The sequence below is a fragment of the Heterodontus francisci genome, chromosome 34, assembly GCF_036365525.1.
Source record: "Heterodontus francisci isolate sHetFra1 chromosome 34, sHetFra1.hap1, whole genome shotgun sequence".
Lineage (NCBI taxonomy): Eukaryota > Metazoa > Chordata > Chondrichthyes > Heterodontiformes > Heterodontidae > Heterodontus > Heterodontus francisci.
In genome coordinates, this window is record NC_090404.1 from 38,096,564 (window position 1) to 38,115,379 (window position 18,816).

The window sequence follows — 18,816 nt, forward strand, 5'->3', positions numbered from 1 at the left end:
GAGCGCCTCGCACCTGATGACCAGGTTCTTACCCACAATGGAGAGAGATCGCTGCCCCCACATGCCCAACTTTTGTCGTACCTTGGCTACTTGCTCCTCCCATGTTTTGGTGCACGCCCCGGCACTTCCGAACCATATCCCCAGCACCTTCAGGTAATCTGACCTGACGGTGAAGGGGACAAAGGATCGGTCAGCCCAGTTCCCAAAGAACATGGCCTCGCTCTTGCCGTGGTTAACTTTGGCTCCCGAGGCCAGTTCGAACTGGTCGCAGATGCTCATCAGTCTGCGCACGGACAGCGGATCCGAGCAGAAGACGGCGACGTCATCCATGTACAGGGAGGTTTTGACCTGAGTGCCTCCGCTGCCTGGGATTGTCACCCTTCTTATGCTCGCATCCTTCCTAATAGACTCAGCAAAGGGTTCAATACAGCAAACAAACAAGACCGGGGACAGAGGACAGCCCTGTCTGACTCCAGATTTGATCGGGAAACTTTCAGATTCCCACCCATTGATTGACACTGCGCTACTGATGTTTGTGTAGAGCAGTTGGATCCAATTGCAGATTCCCTCCCCAAACCCCATTTTGGAAAGCACGTCCATCATGTAGGTGTGCGATATCCTGTCAAAAGCCTTCTCCTGGTCCAGACTGATGAGGCAGGTGTCCACCCTCCTGTCCCGTACGTAGGCGATCGTATCCCTGAGTAGCGCGAGACTATCAGAGATCTTCCTGCCGGGTACAGTACAGGTCTGATCGGGGTGAATCACCAACTCCAGAGCAGACTTGACTCGACTGGCTATGACTTTGGACAGAATCTTGTAATCAACATTAAGCAGTGAGAAGGGCCGCCAATTTCTGATTTCTGCCATCTCCCCCTTCTGCTTGTAAATGAGGGTGATGATGCCTCTTCTCATGGATTCTGACATGCTGCCGGCCAGGAGCATACTCTCGTATACTTCCAGCAGGTCCGGGCCGACCCAGTCCCACAGGGACGAGTACAACTCGACCGGTAAGCCGTCGCTCCCGGGGGTTTTACTCGTCTCGAAAGACTCGACGGCCTTTGTCAGCTCATCCAGAATTAGCGGCTTGTCCAGTCTCTCCCTCCTGCTGTCATCTAGGACCTCTGTGATAGATGACAGGAAGGACTGGGAGGCTCTGCTGTCTGTGGGCTTCGCGTCATACAGCCCAGCATAAAAGGATTTGCTGATCCTTAGTATGTCGGACTGCGAAGACATTACCGAGCCATCTTCTTCCTTCAGGCTGCTGATAACAGAGCTCTCTCTGTGTACCTTTTGGAAGAAGTAACGCGAGCACGTCTCATCCTGCTCGATGGAGCGGACTCTGGACCGGAAGATGATCTTGGAGGCCTCCTTGGCAAAGAGCGAGGCCTGCTGGCTCTTCACCTCTTGGAGGTCCTCCTTGACCTCGACCCCCATTGACTGCAACCGGAGTAGATTTTGCATAATTTTCTGGAGTCGGGACAGTTCCCTCTGTCTCTCTCTCGCCTTCTGAACACCTTTGTGGATGAAGAACCTCTTGATGTTCTCCTTTATCGCTTCCCACCAGTGAACTGGAGACTCAAAGAGGGGTTTCACGGTCCTCCAACCTTTGTAATCCCTTTTGAGTTCCTCAACGTTCTCTGGGGTCAGCAGTGTCGCATTGAGCTTCCACGTCCCTCTGCCAACCCGCTGGTCGTCCTGTAAGTGACAGTCGGCCAGTAAGAGGCAGTGGTCGGAGAAGAACACCGGCTTGACGTCGGTGGATCCGACCGTGACAGCCCGGGACACAAACAGGAAGTCAATCCTGGAACGGGCAGACCCGTCCGATCTTGACCATGTGTATCTGCGCTGCGCTCCGTCTGCAGGTTTGCTGAAGACGTCGTGCAGTTTGGCATCCTTAACTGTTTCTACTAGGAATCTGGACGTAGCGTCCAGTTTGCTGTCGTCACTGCCGGATCGTCCAGCCGCATCGATGATGCAGTTGAAGTCACCGCCTAGGATGACCGGCCTGGACGTCGCCAGCAGCAGTGGGAGCTGCTGGAAGACGGTCAGCCGCTCGCTGCGTTGTACCGGGGCGTACACGTTGATCAACCGGAGCGGAGCGTTGTTGTACATCACGTCTGCTACGAGGAGGCGGCCGCCCACCACCTCCTTAACTTTGGAGATGGTGAAGTTACCTCCCCGCAGCAGAATACCCAGGCCGGAGGAACGGCAGTCATTACCCCCCGACCAGATCGATGGCCCGTGGGACCACCATCGCGACCACTGCCTGTAGGTGCTGAGGTGTGGTATTCCACACTCCTGCAGAAACAGTAGGTCAGCTTTGACCTTGGCAAGGTAATCCAAGGTTGAAACACATCGCGTAGTAGATTTAATGCTACGCACATTAATGAAAGCAATTCTTACACCCATTTTTTACTAAAAATTAGTTGTTGCTTCCCATACCATTTGTCTTCGCTAGTCCCAGTCCTTCCCCTTCGGGATGTTCCTGCATACCCATCGTATGCGCAAGCAGTTTCACGTTGGTTGGGCTCAGAAACCCCTCCTGATTTTTCATGCAGGGTTTGTGCCGCTCGGGTGACATCGGGGGGGTCTTGTAGGCAGAGAGCATTGGGTTGTCCTCAGCTGCTTCCATCTGTTCCTCCTCGAAAATATCACAGCTCCCGGTCTCCCGGAGCTCAGGTGCGCCAGACGTGTCTTTGCTCCCGGTGTCCCGGAGCTGAGATGCGTTGGCCACGTCGTTACGTGTGGGGAATTGGGGTTGGGGCACGCCGGGCCCATCACAGCTTCCAGTGCCCGGGGGCTGGGATGCTTTATCATCCATCTCGGAGTTCTGCCGCCTCTTTTGAAGGGGCTGTCGTTCCAGCATTTCCCCGTCCAGTGAAGAGGAATTGTTGCAGTCTGGGTTAGGTGACATATTGAGTATTCTGGAAGGGAGCAAAAAATTGCATTGTGTCATTGATAGATTTAGCGAGTGGAGATAACAGAGACAGCAGGAGGTCAATGTGGGGAAGTGTGAGGTCATTAACATTAGAGTCATGTATGGAACAGAGGAGACCATTCAGCCCATCAAGTCCATGACAGTTCTCCACACAGTAATCCACTCAGTCCTACTCCCCTGCTTGACCCCTGTAGTCCTGCAAGTTTATTTCCTTCAAGTGACCATCCAATTTCCTCTTGAAATCACTGATTGTCTCTGCTTCCACCACCCTCATGGGCAGCGAGTTCCAGATCATTACTACCCACTGTCTAAAAAAAGTGCTTCCTTATATTCCCTCTGCATCTCTTGCCCAAAACTTTCAATCTGCGTCTCCTAATCCTTGTACCATTAGTTAATGGGAACAGTTTTCCTTGTCTAACTTATCCATGCCTGTCATAATCTTTTACACTTTGATTAAATCTCCCCTCAATCTCCTTTGTGCAAAGGAGAACAACCCCAGCTTTTACAACCTCACCTTGTAGCTAAAATCTCCCATCCCTGGAACCATTCTGGTAACTTAGATCTAAGGAAGATGAATCAGAATATTTTCTAAATGATTAAAAGTTAGGAACTGTGAAGGGACAGAGAGATTTCGGGTTTCATGCACAGAAATCACGAAAAACTACTGGACTGGGAGAAAAGGGAATTAAAATGTCTAATGGAATGTTTGCCTTTATCTGAAGGGTGAAAGTAATGCTGCAGTTATATGCAACTCTGGTTACACATCATCTGAAGTGAGGTGTTTAATTCTGGGCAGCACATCTCAGGAAGGATATATCAGCTGTGCAGGAGGTACACTGCACATTCACCAGAATGATATCAGGGCTAAAAGGGTTAAATTGTGAGGACAGGTCATATAGACTGGGCTTGTATTTCATAGAGTATGAATATTAAGGGGTGATGTAATTCAGGTATTAAAGAAGATTAAAGGTTTTAAGAGGGTCGATAAAGAAAAATGATTTCCTCTGTTGGTGGAATGCAGAATAAGATGGCACAACATTAAAATTAGAGCTGGGCCATTCAGGGGTGCTGTCAGGAAGCACTTCTTCACACAAAGGATAGTGAAATCTGGAACACTGTCCCCCCAAAAAGCTGCTGTGGATGGGGAGAAAAGGAAAATGTCAAAACTTGTGAGTTACCTATTGGGTAAGGTTACAGGGATATGTAACCAACTCTGGTAAAGGTAGTTGTGATATGGATCAGTCATGATATAACTGAATAGAGGAACAGGCTCGAGGAGTTGAATGGCCTCTTCCCACTCATGTGTTCCTCTGTTTTACAGGATCACTGGGACTGATTCCCTGAGGCTCTTCTCACAATACTGGGACCTTCTACTCCTGACCATTATGAAGCAAGGGTATTCAGGGTGGTCTAGACAGGACAACAATCTCCCCTTCATAGACACATGATCCTGACTGTGAGGTGACGGTGCGTCTGGGAGAACAATGGGTGGACACAGTGCGTGTTGTTATTTTAATGATAATCTGAAACTCAAGAAACAAACCACCCTGAGGAGTGAAATAAGGTTCGTTGGCTCCTGTTATCTGGGCTGTTTGAGCTGGACAATGGCCTGACCCAGCACTGACAGGACAGGACAAGCCCACTAGGAGATGGCACAAGGCCAAATTAAGACTCAAGTACAGCACTTTATGAAATAATCAGTTGAGAAAGGGTTCAGTAATAACCTTGGAGAAAGAGAGAAAATGGGGAGCTATTGTCCAATTAGCCTCACATTAGTTGTAGGCAAAATGCTAGAATGTATTATCTGGGGAAATGGTAACAGGGCACTTAGAAAATCATAATATGATTCAGCAGAGTCAACATGGACTTGTGAAGAAGAAATCATGTTTAACAAATCTGTTAAGAGTTTCTTGAGGATGTAACTAGTCAGGTGAATAAGGAGGAAACAGTAGTTTATTTGGATTTTCAAGAAGCAAGAAGCATTTGATAAGGTGCCACACCAGAGGTTATTACACACAATTCTTTCTTCAATCATAAGTTCAGAAGTGGGGATGTTCGCTGATGATTGCACAATGTTCCGCACCATTTGCGACTCCTCAGATACTGAAGCAGTCCATGTAGAAATGCAGCAAGACCTGGACAATATCCAGGCTTGGGCTGATAAGTGGCAAGTAACATTCAAGTCACACAAATGCCAGGCAATGACCATCTCCAACAAGAAAGACTCCAACCATCTCCCCATGACATTCAATTGCAGTACCATCACTGAATCCCCCACTATCAACATCCTGGGGGCTACCATTGACCAGAAACTGAACTGGGAGTAGCCATATAAATACCGTGGCTACAAGAGCCGGTCAGAGGCTAGGAATCCTGCAGCGAGTAACTCATCTGACTCCCCAAAGCTTGTCCACCATCTATAAGGAACAAGTCAGGAGTGTGATGGAATACTTGCCTGGATGGTACAGCTCCAACAACACTCAAGAAGCCCGACACCATCCAGGACAAAGCAACCCACTTGATTGGCATCCTATCTACAAACATTCACTCCCTCCACCACTGACAAACAGTGGCAGCAGTGTGTACCATCTACAAGATGCACTGGAGCAACGCACCAAGGCCCCTTAGACAGCACCTTCCTAACCCACAACCTCTACCAACTAAAAGGACAAGGGCAGAAAATGCATAGGCACACCGCCACCTGCAAGTTCCCCTCCAAGTCACACACATTCCTGACTTGGAACTATATCACCATTCCTTCACTGTCGCTGGGTCAAAACCGTAGAATTCCCATTCCTAAAAGCACTGTGGGTGTACCTACCTCACATGGACTGCAGCAGTTCAAGAAGGCAGCTCACCAACACCTTCTCAAGGGCAATTAGGGATGGGTAATAAATGCTGGCCTAGCCAGCGACGCCCACATCCCATGAATGAATAAAAAAAAAATTAGGAATCATGAGATTGAGGTAATATATGAGCATGGATTGAAGTTTGGTTAATGGACAGAAAGCAGAGAGTAGGAATAAATGGGCCATTTTCAGGTTGGCACGCTGTAACTAGCAGGGTATAGCAAGGATTAGTACTTGGGCCTCAGCTATTTACAATCTATAGAAATGACTCAAGTGAAGGGATTGAGTGTAAGTGTAATGTCTGCAGGTTTGCTGAAGATACAAAGTTAGGTGGGAAAGCAAGAAATGAGAAAGACAGAAAGAGGCTTCAGAGGGATACAGACAGGTTGGGTGGGTGAGTGGGTAAGAACATGGCAGTTGGAATTCAATATAGTGAAGTGTGAAGTTATCCACTTTGATAAGAAAAATGTTTAAAAAAACTTTTTGTTCTGAATGTTGAGAAACTGAGAAATGTTTGCATTCAGAGGGACCTGGGTGTTGTTCCGACCAAGGTGGGAGTAATGCACTGTTAATTCAGTCCCACTGCATATTAGTAAAGTTTCCCACCTACTGGAAATTAGCCAAATTAAACATTTTATTTATCTCCTAGAATGAAGCACACAAAACCAGATTTCTTCAAACAACAATAAAATTAACTATTTATTAATAAACGAAATCTTAAACAATAATGGGATGAATCCATACATATAAAAAGATCTTATAACTTCTTATTCTTCCTAAGCTTCCTGAACACGCACATACATTGAAAAACTGGTTAACTGGGGCAAAAGGGTTTTTGGTGTTCAACTGTTTCTTCGGAATAATAAAATCATTGGTGGTCATGGTCTGGTGGGTTATTTGTGAATCGGTGAGGTGTCCCAGAGACAAATCGTCAGATGCCACTCAAAGTCTCTCCAGGCGAGTTTGATGAACAGTCTGTGATGGGTAGACTAACAAGGCAATTTGTCTGCAGCAGGCATCACACAGATCTTTCAGCAAAAGATGCAGCAAAAGATGTAGCAACAAGTCTACTTAAATTTTAAAGTAGCAGTCCAGCAATGGAAGCCTTTTTGAGATTTCAGGATCTCCCACCCAAAAAAAACAGGAGGAACAGGAATCACTCTTGAGGCAGAGATTTTTCAGAGACTGGAGGCAATAGGAATTTGCTACCTTTAACAATGCAGGGTTTCCTCCACAGAGAGCAGCAACTCCTCTTTCTCTGGGTCCTTTCCTCTCCTGGCAGAACACAGACACAACTCAAATGTGGAATTTCGTTCTACAAGAGATGCCTTCTTTTCAGGGAGAGGTCTTTTTCTAGTCTGCCAAAAAACACAAGTCCCAGCCAGTTTGTTCTGCCTCCTGCCTGCCCAGCACTGGTCTTTCACAAAGCAAAGTGAAATTGAACTCTTAACAATGTCATGTGACCTATCATTTTCCTTGCTGTTGTTGCTTGGAAACAAGTTGCCTTGGAGACTGTGCCCCACTCAGTTCAGCATTCAATTTTCTCAGTCTTGCAAAACACAGAACTCCAAGTATTTTTCTTTTTTAAAAGCAAAGTACACATAACAGTGTCCTTGTACGTGAATCACAGAAAGTTAACATGGACGTACAGCAAGCAATTCGGAAGGCAAATGGTATGTTAGCTTTTGTTACAAAGGGATTGGGGTATAAGGGTAAAGAAGTCTTACTACAATTATACAGGACATTGGTGAGGCCCCACCTGGAGCAGTGTGTGCAGTTTTGGTCTCCTTACCTAAGGAAGGACATAACACTACTGAGGGAATGCAATGAAGGTTCACTCGTCTGGTTCCTGGGATAAGGCGATTGTTCTATTTATTCATGGACTGTGAGTGTTACTGAAATGGCCAGCATTTATTGCCCATCCCTAACTGCCCGAGAAGGTGGTGGTGAGCTACCTCCTTGAATATAACTGAGTGTCTTGCTGGGCCATTTCATAGGGTAGTTAAGAGTCAACCACATTTCTGTGCATCTGGAGGACAGATCGGGTAAGGACGGCAAATTTCCTTCCCTGAAGGAAATTAGTGAACCAGGTGGGTTTTTAGGACAATGCGTAGTTTCATGGTCACCAATATTGATCCTCGCTTTTTAATTGCAGTGGTGGGATTTGAATTCATGTCTTGGCATCATTAGTCCAGGCCTCTGGATTACTAGTTGAATAACATAACCACTATTGTACAGCACCCCCACTCTGCTCCATCTCCTCCTATGAGGAGAGGTTGAGTAAACTAGGTCGATATTCCCTGAGGTTTAGAAGAATAAGATGTGATCTGACTGAGACATAAATTGTTAAGGGACTTGACCGGGTCGATGCTGAGAAAATGTTTCCCCTATCTGGGCAATCTAGAACACCGGGTCACAGTCTCAGGATAAGGGATCAGCCATTTAGGACTGAAATGAGGCGAAATTTCTTCATTGAAAGGGTTGTGAATCTTTGGAATTGTCTTCCCCAGGGAGCAGTGGATGCTCAGTCATTGAGTATATTTAAGACAGAGATTGATAGATTTTCGGGTACTGAGGGAATTAAGGGATATGGGGATAGTGCGGGAAGGTGGAGTTGAGATGATCAGCCATGATCTGGGTGAATGGCAGAGCAGGCTCGAAGGGCCAAATGGCCTCCTCCAGCTCCTATTTCTTATGTTCATTAAACCTCAGTCTGGTTCCTCTCGAGCTGCTGAGTGAGTGAATTAAATCTTTCTTGACAAATCACCAAGATACCAGATGACAAGTCATGACCGAAACATCATTTATTGGTTACAAATCACAACTTAGTTAAATCTGGACACACAGACACTTTATAAACATGTATAAACACATTTAAATGTAATCAGAGTTATCCAGCAGTTCAGCACTAATAGGGAGAGTATTTCACAAAACAAGTAACAAAGATGAACCAGACGATTCAGTGATTGACTGTAAATCAACACTAATGGATGCTGAGTATTAATTACAGCAGGGACCGGAGTCTGAGCTTATAAATTGGTGAGTTTACTTGAAGAGCAATTCCTTCACTATCTGACATGTTAACAGTTGTGAACAGCCTGTCTATCCAACAGCTCCAGTCTACGAGTGCTCAGAAACATAGAGCTTAAACAGCCTCATTTTTGAGCTGATATAGAGTTACAGGATTGGCCTGTGATCTGTTTATTGTTCATCTTTTGTTCAGTACATTGACTGAGTGGATTTAAATTGAAAATGAGGTTTGAAGACATGATGGTCTGTTCACACATGAATGAGAGATGCTGTGGGCCAGACGCTCAGTCCAAGAGGAGCAACTGACATCAGAAATAAACCCCAACTGTCAGAATGAACATGGTTCAATCTGGATGTGATGAACAGCAGCAACAGCAGAATCCAACCCCTGTAATTATCTGTGAACTCGCTGGTGTGTCACCAGGTGGGATGACTGAGTAAATCTCTTCCGACACACGGAGCAGGTGAATGGCCTCTCCCCAGTGTGAACTCGCTGGTGCCTCAGCCGAGCGGATGAATTAGCAAATCCCTTCCCACACTCAGAGCAGGTGAATGGCCTCTCACCAGTGTGAACTCGCTGGTGTTTCACCAGCTTGGATGAAGTAGTGAATCCCTTCCCACACTCAGAGCAGGTGAATGGCCTCTCCCCAGTGTGAACTAGCTGGTGTACCAGCAGGGTGGATGAATGAGTAAAACCCTCCCCACAATCAGAGCAGGTGAATGGCCTCTCCCCAGTGTGAATTCGTTGATGTGCCAGCAGGTTCCATGACAGAGAGAATCTCTTCCCACACTCAGAGCAGGTGAATGGCCTCTCCCCAGTGTGAACTCGCTGGTGCATCAGTTGGGCGGATGAATGAATGAATCCCTTACCACACTCAGTGCAGGTAAATGGCCTCTCCCCAGTGTGAACTCGCTCGTGTGTGAGTAGGGCGGATGAATAAATGAATCCCTTCCCACACTCAGTACAGGTGAACGTCCTCTCCCCAGTGTGAATTCGCTGGTGTGTCAGCAAGATTGATAACTGAGTGAATCCCTTCCCACATTCTGTGCAGGTGAACAGCCTCTCCCCAGTGTGAACTCGCTGGTGCATCAGCAGGGTGGATGACTGAGTAAATCCCTTCCCACACTCAGAGCAGGTGAACGGCCTCTCCCCAGTGTGAACTCGCTGGTGCATCAGCAGGGTGGATGAATGAGTAAAACCCTCCCCACAATCGGAGGAGGTGAATGGCCTCTCCCCAGTGTGAATTCGTTGATGTGCGAGCAGGTTCCATGACAGAGAGAATCTCTTCCCACACTCAGTGCAGGTGAACGGCCTCTCCCCAGTGTGAACTCGCTGGTGTTTTAGTAGGGCAGATGAACGAATGAATCCCTTACCACACTCAGTGCAGGTAAATGGCCTCTCCCCAGTGTGAACTCGCTTGTGTGTGAGTAGGGAAGATGAATGAATGAATCCCTTCCCACACTCAGTGCAGGTAAATGGCCTCTCCCCAGTATGAACTCGCTGGTGGGCGAGTAGGGAGGATGAATGAGTGAATCCCTTCCCACACTCAGTGCAGATGAACGGCCTCTTCTCAGTTTGACTGTGTCGATGAGTTTCCAGCTCAGACGTGTAATTTAATTCTTTCTCACGGTCCCCACATTTCCACAGCTTCTCCCCAGTCTGACTACACTTGTGTACCGACAGGCCAGCTGATCGGCTGAAGCCTCGTCCACACACAGAACACGTGTACGGTTTCTCCACACTTTTTGCTTCCATGATCAAAGGCCGATGATATTCAGATCCTGATGAATCGAGTGACTGTCACATCTTGAAGTGATGTTTGAGTTTCCTTCCGCAAATCCTCCCTTTCTAATATCCTGTAACATGAAGTTACAACAGGAAAAAGGGAGTGAGAGAGAACCCACAAAAACACAAAGACAAGTTGTGAAATTGAGCTGAATGAATCTGGTAATTTGTGGGACCAGAACAGAGAGTGGGCGGGGCTTCAGGGTCCAAGTGACCAGGACAGAAAATCATTGACTCATTAATTTCATTCTCACTCTGCACACAGGGGCTGGAGAACTGAACCCAGCCACAGTAGAGGGAGGGAGAAAACTGGCAGAGGAGGAAAGAAATGGTGCAGATGGTGTCATGGGTTTGGATTTCAGCACAGGGAGGAGGGAGAGTGTGTGGGACTGCGATTTACAGCTTTGGGGAAACAAGAGAGGAATAAAATGTTCCATCGGATCTCGAATTGTCTGTTCTGAATTTCTATCCTGTACTGACAGTGATGACTTTTATTACCTCCTTTTACAGGGTATTAGGAGAGGATTTACACACATTGATTTGATGCTCACTCTGCACACAGGGGCTTTCGCACCATCTCTCCTGAAGGTGCTGGGGTCACTGTTTACATCCCACTGAACTGTAAGAAAGAATATCTTATTAGATGATATTAAAGATAGTATTATATTATAATAATATAACGAGAGGCCGTTCACCTGCTCCATCTGTGGGAAGGAATTTAATCGATATCCAAAATGCTGAGACACCAGTGAGTTCACAAGTGACTGTAGCTGTTGCATTCTGTAATTATTGCTGCTGTTAATCACATCCAGGACTGAACCATATTCATTCTGACAGTGGGGTTTATATCTGCTGTGTTAATATTCTTTCTAGCTGGGGTGGAGTTTAATATTCCAGCAACTGATTTGCTTTACTTTGTAACTTTTACTCTTCAAATAAAGTAGCTCCCTTTGGGCTATTCTCAGGGTTTTGTGGGATGAAACCAAACAGTGATTTACTTGTACTTTTGGCAATTTTGTATATTATATTCACTGCTCACAATGAGATCTGTTCTACATTGGGAAGACCAAACACAGATAGGGTGATCACTTTGAGAAACATCTCCATTCAGTCTGAAAGCATGTTCCTGGGTTTCCAGTCACTTCCCATTTTAATTCTCCGTCCCACTCCCACTCTGACCTCTCTGTCCTCGGCCTCCTGCCCTGTTCCAATGAAGCTCAATGGGAGCTCGAGGAACAGGACTTGACAACCTTCCGGACTCAACATTGAGTTCAGCAGTTTCTGTAACAACAGACAGTTGTCAGGATCTGGAACGCTCCACCTGAAAAAGGTGGTTGAACCTGATTCTATCAGTCATTTTAAAAGGGAGTTGACAGGTATTTGAGAATGAGGAACTTACAGGCTTACAAACACCAAGTGGGTGTGTGGGACTAAGCACAACTGCTCTTTCAAAGGGCCAGCACAAGCACAAAGGGTTGAATGGCCTCCTTCTGTGCTGTAAATTTCTATGATTCTAGGAGTTGGCCATTTAGCCCCTCGAGCCTGTTCCACCAGGAAATGAGATCATGGTTGATCTGTGATCTAACTCTATATACCCGACTTTGTCCCATTTCCATTAATACCTTTGGTTAACAAAGATCTATCAATGTCAGATTTAACATTAACATTGATCTCGCATCAACTGCTGTTTGTGGAAGAGAGTTTCAAATTTCTACCACCTTTTGTGTGTAGAAATGTTTCCTAACTTCACTCCTGAAAGGTCTGGCTCTAACTTTTACTCTACGCCTCCTAGTTCGACACTCCAGAACATCCAGCCCATGGGCCAGAATCCAGCCTGTCAATGGTATCCATCGCACCTGACAATGGTTACAGCTCCTTTACCAACATGGCGGAGACACATCACTGCACACGTCCTCCTTTACCAAGATGACAGACAAGCTTCCGTACCTGATATTTTGGCTCCTTTAGTGAGATGGCGGTGCGCGGGCTGAGCTGCTTCTCTGCTGGCGCTTCCCGCCCAAACTCCATATCCAGTGCAGCCTTCCTGGACGTGAGCTCAGGACCCAGGCCAAGCACTGGCTCTGCCTGCGTATGTACTCAGCCTGGGCCTCAGGCTCTTCATCACCATCTAAGGAGGTGCAGGCCCAGCAGCAAGGTGCAGTGGTAACCAGGCCCTGGGAGCAGGCTGCCGGGGTGACCGGGCCCTGGGAGCAGGGTGCCAGGGTGACCGGGCCCTGGGAGCGGAGCAGAGAGACAGAGGCCGGCAGACATGGAGCGAGAGAGAGAGAGCGGGGGAGGGAGGGAGAGGGAGAGAGGGCGGGGGAGGGAGAGGGAGAGGGGGCGGGGGAGGGAGAGGGAGAGGGAGCGGGGGAGGGAGAGGGGGAGGGAGAGGGGGAGGGAGAGGGGGAGGGAGAGGGGGAGGGAGAGGGGGAGGGAGAGGGGGAGGGAGAGGGAGAGGGGGAGGGAGAGGGGGAGGGGGAGGGGGAGGGGGAGGGGGAGGGAGAGGGGGAGGGGGAGGGAGAGGGGGAGGGAGAGGGGGAGGGGGAGGGAGAGGGAGCGGGGGAGGGAGAGGGAGCGGGGGAGGGAGAGGGAGCGGGGGAGGGAGAGGGAGCGGGGGAGGGAGAGGGAGAGGGAGCGGGGGAGGGAGAGGGAGCGGCAGAGGGAGCGGGAGAGAGAGCGGGAGAGAGAGCGGGAGAGAGAGCGGGAGAGAGAGCGGGAGAGGGAGAGAGAGCGGGAGAGGGAGAGAGAGCGGGAGAGGGAGAGAGAGCGGGAGAGGGAGAGAGAGCGGGAGAGGGAGAGAGAGCGGGAGAGGGAGAGAGAGCGGGAGAGGGAGAGAGAGCGGGAGAGGGAGAGGGAGAGGGAGAGAGAGCGGGAGAGGGAGAGGAAGAGAGAGCGGGAGAGGGAGAGAGAGCGGGAGAGGGAGAGGGAGAGAGAGCGGGAGAGGGAGAGAGAGCAGGAGAGGGAGAGGGAGCGGGAGAGGGAGAGAGAGCGGGAGAGGGAGAGAGAGCAGGAGAGGGAGAGGGAGAGAGAGCGGGAGAGGGAGAGAGAGCGGGAGAGGGAGAGAGAGCGGGAGAGGGAGAGAGAGCGGGAGAGGGAGAGAGAGCGGGAGAGGGAGAGAGCGCGGGAGAGGGAGAGAGCGCGGGAGAGGGAGAGAGCGCGGGAGAGGGAGAGAGCGCGGGAGAGGGAGAGAGCGCGGGAGAGGGAGAGAGCGCGGGAGAGGGAGAGAGCGCGGGAGAGGGAGAGAGCGCGGGAGAGGGAGAGAGCGCGGGAGAGGGAGAGAGCGCGGGAGAGGGAGAGAGCGCGGGAGAGGGAGAGAGCGCGGGAGAGGGAGAGAGCGCGGGAGAGGGAGAGAGCGCGGGAGAGGGAGAGAGCGCGGGAGAGGGAGAGAGCGCGGGAGAGGGAGAGAGCGCTGGAGAGGGAGAGAGCGCGGGAGAGGGAGAGAGCGCGGGAGAGGGAGAGAGCGCGGGAGAGGGAGAGAGCGCGGGAGAGGGAGAGAGAGCGGGAGAGGGTGAGAGAGCGGGAGAGGGTGAGAGAGCGGGAGAGGGTGAGAGAGCGGGAGAGGGAGAGAGAGAGAGCGGGAGAGGGAGAGAGAGAGAGAGAGAGCGGGAGAGGGAGAGAGAGAGAGCGGGAGGGGGAGAGAGAGAGAGCGGGAGAGGGAGAGAGAGAGAGCGGGAGAGGGAGAGAGAGAGAGCGGGAGAGGGAGAGAGAGCGGGAGAGGGAGAGAGCGCAGGAGAGGGAGAGGGAGAGAGAGCGGGAGAGGGAGAGAGAGAGAGAGAGCGGGAGAGAGAGAAAGCGCGGGGATATGGGGAAGAGAGAGAGCGGTGGGGGGGGGGGGAAAGAGAGAGAACGGGGCAGAGCGCGCGGGGGGGAGAGAGAGAGAGAGAGCGAGAGAGAGACGCAGTGGTTAGAACTGCAGCCTCACAGCTCCAGGGTCCTGGCTTCGATTCTGGGTACTGCCTTTGCAGAGTTTGCAAGTTCTCCCTGTGACCGCGTGGGTTTTCGCTGGGTGCTCCGGTTTCCGCCCACAGCCAAAGACTTGCAGGTTGATAGGTAAGTTGGCCATTGTAAATTGCCGCTGGTGTAGGTAGGTGGTAGGGAATATGGGGTTACTGTAGGGTTAGTGTCAATGGGTGGTTGTTGCTTGGCACAGACTCGGTGGGCCAAAGGGCCCGTTTCAGTGCTGTATCTCTAAATAAAATAGAGAGAGCAGGAGAAAGGGAGAGTGCGAGATCAAGATCTCTCCTCACAAATGGAATCTATCTGGAATTCTCTGCATCGCTACATCAAGTGTGCAGGCAGACAATGTCTGCTACTGCAAGCAAAAACCATGCCAGGTAACTCACTAAATCAGTGTTCAACATAGAGTTGGGAAAGTAAGTTAATACATTAGTTTCCTCATTTAAAGCTTATTCACAAAAATGCACATTATTGTTATTTTGATGAACAGTAAAATAAATTTCTAATACGTTTACCTTTCCGAAAGTTGTTCACCTCCAGCCCCCTATGCAGGACAACATTTAGAATGTTGCCCCTAATGCATAAAGGCTGGACACTCCTGATCTATACTATCAGTTCTAACATCCTGAAAATTTCCAGGTTGTCAGAAGGGATAGAGAGAGGCAATAAATGCTTAATGGCACAGATCTAAAGAGCGTGCAGGGACAGAGGGACCTGGGGGTTTATATGTATAGATCATTGAAGGTGGCAGGACATATTGAGAACAGTTAGCAAATAATATGGGATTTTGGGCTTGATAAATAGAGGTATTGAGTGCAAAAGCAGGGAAGTTAAGGGGAACTTTTATAAAACTCTGGTTCATCCAGTTCTGATCACCACACTTTAGGAAGGATGGGAAGGTCCTTGAGAGGGTGTCGAGGAGATTTACCAGAATGGTTCCAGGGATGAGGGAATTTAGCTACAAGGAGAAGCTGGGATTGTTCTCCTTGGAACGCGGGACTGGGAGCTACTTACTGGGGGTGTGGAGGCCAACACCGGATATTTCTGAAGCCTCCCTGCACATCCACCAGCTTCATTCCTCCCCTGCACTCGGCGATTTCTCACCCACTGAGGATCTGACACGACTGCTTCCGTCCAGCTCGAGCACCTTCACTGCCTTTGATTCTGTGAGCAACTCGTGCAATAAAACAAAAGCAAAGTCCTGCAGATGCTGGAAATCTGAGAGAAAAGGAGAAAATGCTGGAAATACTCAGCAGGTCTCTGTGAAGAGAGAAACATATTTAATGTTTCAGGCACATCAAACAGCTGGTGCCTGCAGCCTGGAACTCGGAGTGGGAGGAGGAAGAATGAGGAGAGACAATATAGTCCAACACTCACAGCAACCTACAATCCACCGACATTACCGGGACAGGGAGACAGAGTTTAGAAACACTCAGCAACACAACTCCAGTAAAAGATCCCAGGAGGAAAAGGGGGATCAGTGTGTGTACCTGCCCTGATATCCCCCTCCCCAGGCCTGTCAGTCAAACCCCCCACTCCACAGCTCAGCCTATCAGCTTCCTGCACCTTGAGCCAGCCCTGCCCAGGTGTGGCCCAGTCCAAGGGGAGTCTTTGTGGAACCAGGGAGTGGGGGAGGGGGGACCTCCTGCCCTGTGCTGTGTCCCAAATGGTTCCTCCCTCCCTCCCCTCCCCCAGGCCCCTTTATAACTGAGCTCAGTTTCCCGCAGCTCCCGCCCGCTCGGTGCAAACACAGGACCGGGAGTTTGTTATTGGGAGGTGGGGGGGTTTGAGGCCTACACCGGGTATTTCTGAATCCTCCCCGCCCACCAGCCGCCACTTACCGGCTGCAGAAACGTCTCTCCGCCGCCTTCACCCTCTGGCTTCAAACACTGGTCCGCAATGCGCCTGCGCACCCGGGACTTAATCTCTGACCTCACAATGTCTGGGTGATTAACAACAGCTCCGGACCAATTGGAAAAGGGGGCGGGGCAGGAGGACAGATTCTGCGCAGTTCCTCCCTCATTTGCTTCTCTTTGAAAGCCCGAGGATGAATCCATCAGCATCCGGGACCTGTCAGCCCGCAGCTCCATTAGTTCCTTTTCATAAAACTGTCTCATTCCCTTTGAAATGTTTCAATTAAACCTGCCTCCACCACACTCTCAGACAGTGCATTCCACACATTAACCACTCGCTGGGTGGAAAAGTTTTTCCTCATGTTATTTTTGTTTCTCTTCCCAATTACTTTAAATCTGTTCCCTCGCGTCCTCCATCCTTTCACCAGTGGGAACAGTTTCTCTCCATCTACTCTCTTTGACCTGATGCCATGAGACATCATGGGGTCCGGAGCCCATGTTGAGGACGTCTTGGGCAACTCCCTCCTGACTGTATAACACTGTGCCGTCACCTCTGCTGGGTCTGTCCTGCTGGTGGGACACCTAGGGATGGTGATGTCAGTGTCTGGGACATTGTCTGTCAGGTATGATTCTCTGTCCAGACCTCTCATGATTTTGAATACCTCGACCAAATCACCTCTCAGCCTTCTCTTCAAGGAAAACAGCACACTTTTTCTTGATCGTAATCTCTACCTCTTTTATAATCCAGGGAGCTCTGGATTTATTTGCCTTACGTTTCCACTTCGAGGTAACATATGTTAACTGTGCCCGAACTGTATTTTTTTTGAAGGTAACGCATTGTTCAGCTATCAGGTTTCCTGGCAACTTTTGAATCTCACTTATTCAGCCAGCTCCATTCTTACGCCATTGAAGTTGTCTTTCCCCCAGTTAATTACTGTTTCTCTGGATTGTTCTTTGTCCTTTTCAATAGTCAGCCTAAATCTTATGCCTTCTGGGGCAAAACAATGGCATGGTGATAATGTCACTGAACAAGTAATCCAGTGGCCCAGGCCAATGCCCTGGGGAGACAGGTTCAAATTCCACCACGGCAGCTGGTGGCATTTGAATTCAATTAATTAATAAGTTCAATTAATTAATAGAAAAAATCTGGAATTAAGATATCTAGTCGCAGAAATAGTGCCGCGAAACTATCATCGATTGTCGTAAAAACCCATCTGGTTCACTAATGTCCTTACCAGGTCTGGAATACATGTGACTCCAGACCCACAGCAATGTGGTTGGCTCTTAACTGCCCTCTGAAATGGCCTAGCAAGCCACTCAGTTGTTAGGGGCAATTAGGGATGGGCAGCAAAGGCTGGCCTTGCCAGCGATGCCCACATCCCATGAAAGAATAAAAATACAATCTCAGGGAGTGGATGTCAGGGTGGCTGGAAATGAGTAATTATGAGATTGTCTGTTGCCTTCTTTAATCTTGACAAATATATGAATAGGAAGGGAATAGAGGGAATAAAAACAAGAAATGCTGCAACCACTCAGCAGGTCTGGCAGCACCTGTGAAAGGAGAAGCAGAGTGAACATTTCGGGTCAGTGACCCTTCTTCGGAACCTTAGGGTCACTGACCCGAAACGTTAACTCTGCTTCTCTTTTCACAGATGCTGCCAGACCTGCTGAGCTGTTACAGCATTTCTTGTTTTTATTTCAGATTTCCAGCATCCACAGTATTTTGCTTTTATTTTCGGGAATAGAGGGATATGGGCCCCGGAAGTGCAGAAGGTTTTAGTTTAGGCAGGCATCAAGATCGGCGCAGGCTTGGAGGGCTGAATGGCCTGTTCCTGTGCTGTTCTCTGTTGATACAATGATCAATCTCCCCTACTGATACTTGATCCACTTGGACCACCTCATTCTCAAGAACCAGGTCTAGGAATGCCTCCTTTCTCATTAGACGAGCAACATACTGCTGTGTAAAATTTTCCTGAACAACTCGAGGAACACTTGTCCCTCACTGCCCTTTACACTACTACTATCCCACTATATGTTTGAATAATTAAAGTCCCCCATTATAACTACCCTATAATTTTTGCACCTCTCTGTAATTTCCTTGCATTATTTTTCCTCCACGTTCTTCCCACTAGCTGGTGGCCTATAGACAACACTGAGCAATGTAAATGCACCTTTTTTGTTCCTTCGTTCTAGCCAAATTGATTCTGTTCTGGACACCAATGGGACATCCTTTTTCTCCAACACAGCAATGTTCTCATTAATCAATACTCCGCCACCCCTTTCCCTTTCCTGAACACCTTGTATCCAGGAATATTTAACACCCAGTCCTGCCCTTCTTTGAGTCATGTCTCTGTTCTCGCCACAAGATCATATTTGCACATGGCAATCTGCACGTGGACCTCA

At 49.0% G+C, this 18,816-nt stretch overlaps 1 protein-coding gene across 2 annotated transcripts; it reads right to left on the minus strand.

Moving 5' to 3' along the window:
* Nucleotides 1-8,584: 8,584 nt before the first annotated feature.
* Nucleotides 8,585-16,477, minus strand: LOC137349382 (zinc finger protein 229-like). Of its 2 annotated transcripts, none has more exons than XM_068014889.1 (2): nucleotides 16,402-16,477; nucleotides 8,585-10,674 (listed from the first exon to the last, which is right to left on the minus strand). In XM_068014889.1, the coding sequence occupies exon 2, from the start codon at nucleotides 10,571-10,573 to the stop codon at nucleotides 9,212-9,214; it is 1,362 nt and encodes a 453-aa protein (XP_067870990.1). In that variant the 5' UTR covers nucleotides 10,574-10,674; nucleotides 16,402-16,477; the 3' UTR covers nucleotides 8,585-9,211. The 2 variants fall into 2 exon arrangements, with proteins under 2 accessions (XP_067870990.1, XP_067870992.1); XM_068014891.1 differs by lacking the exon at nucleotides 16,402-16,477 and adding an exon at nucleotides 15,575-15,635.
* Between the last annotated feature and the right edge of the window lie 2,339 nt (nucleotides 16,478-18,816).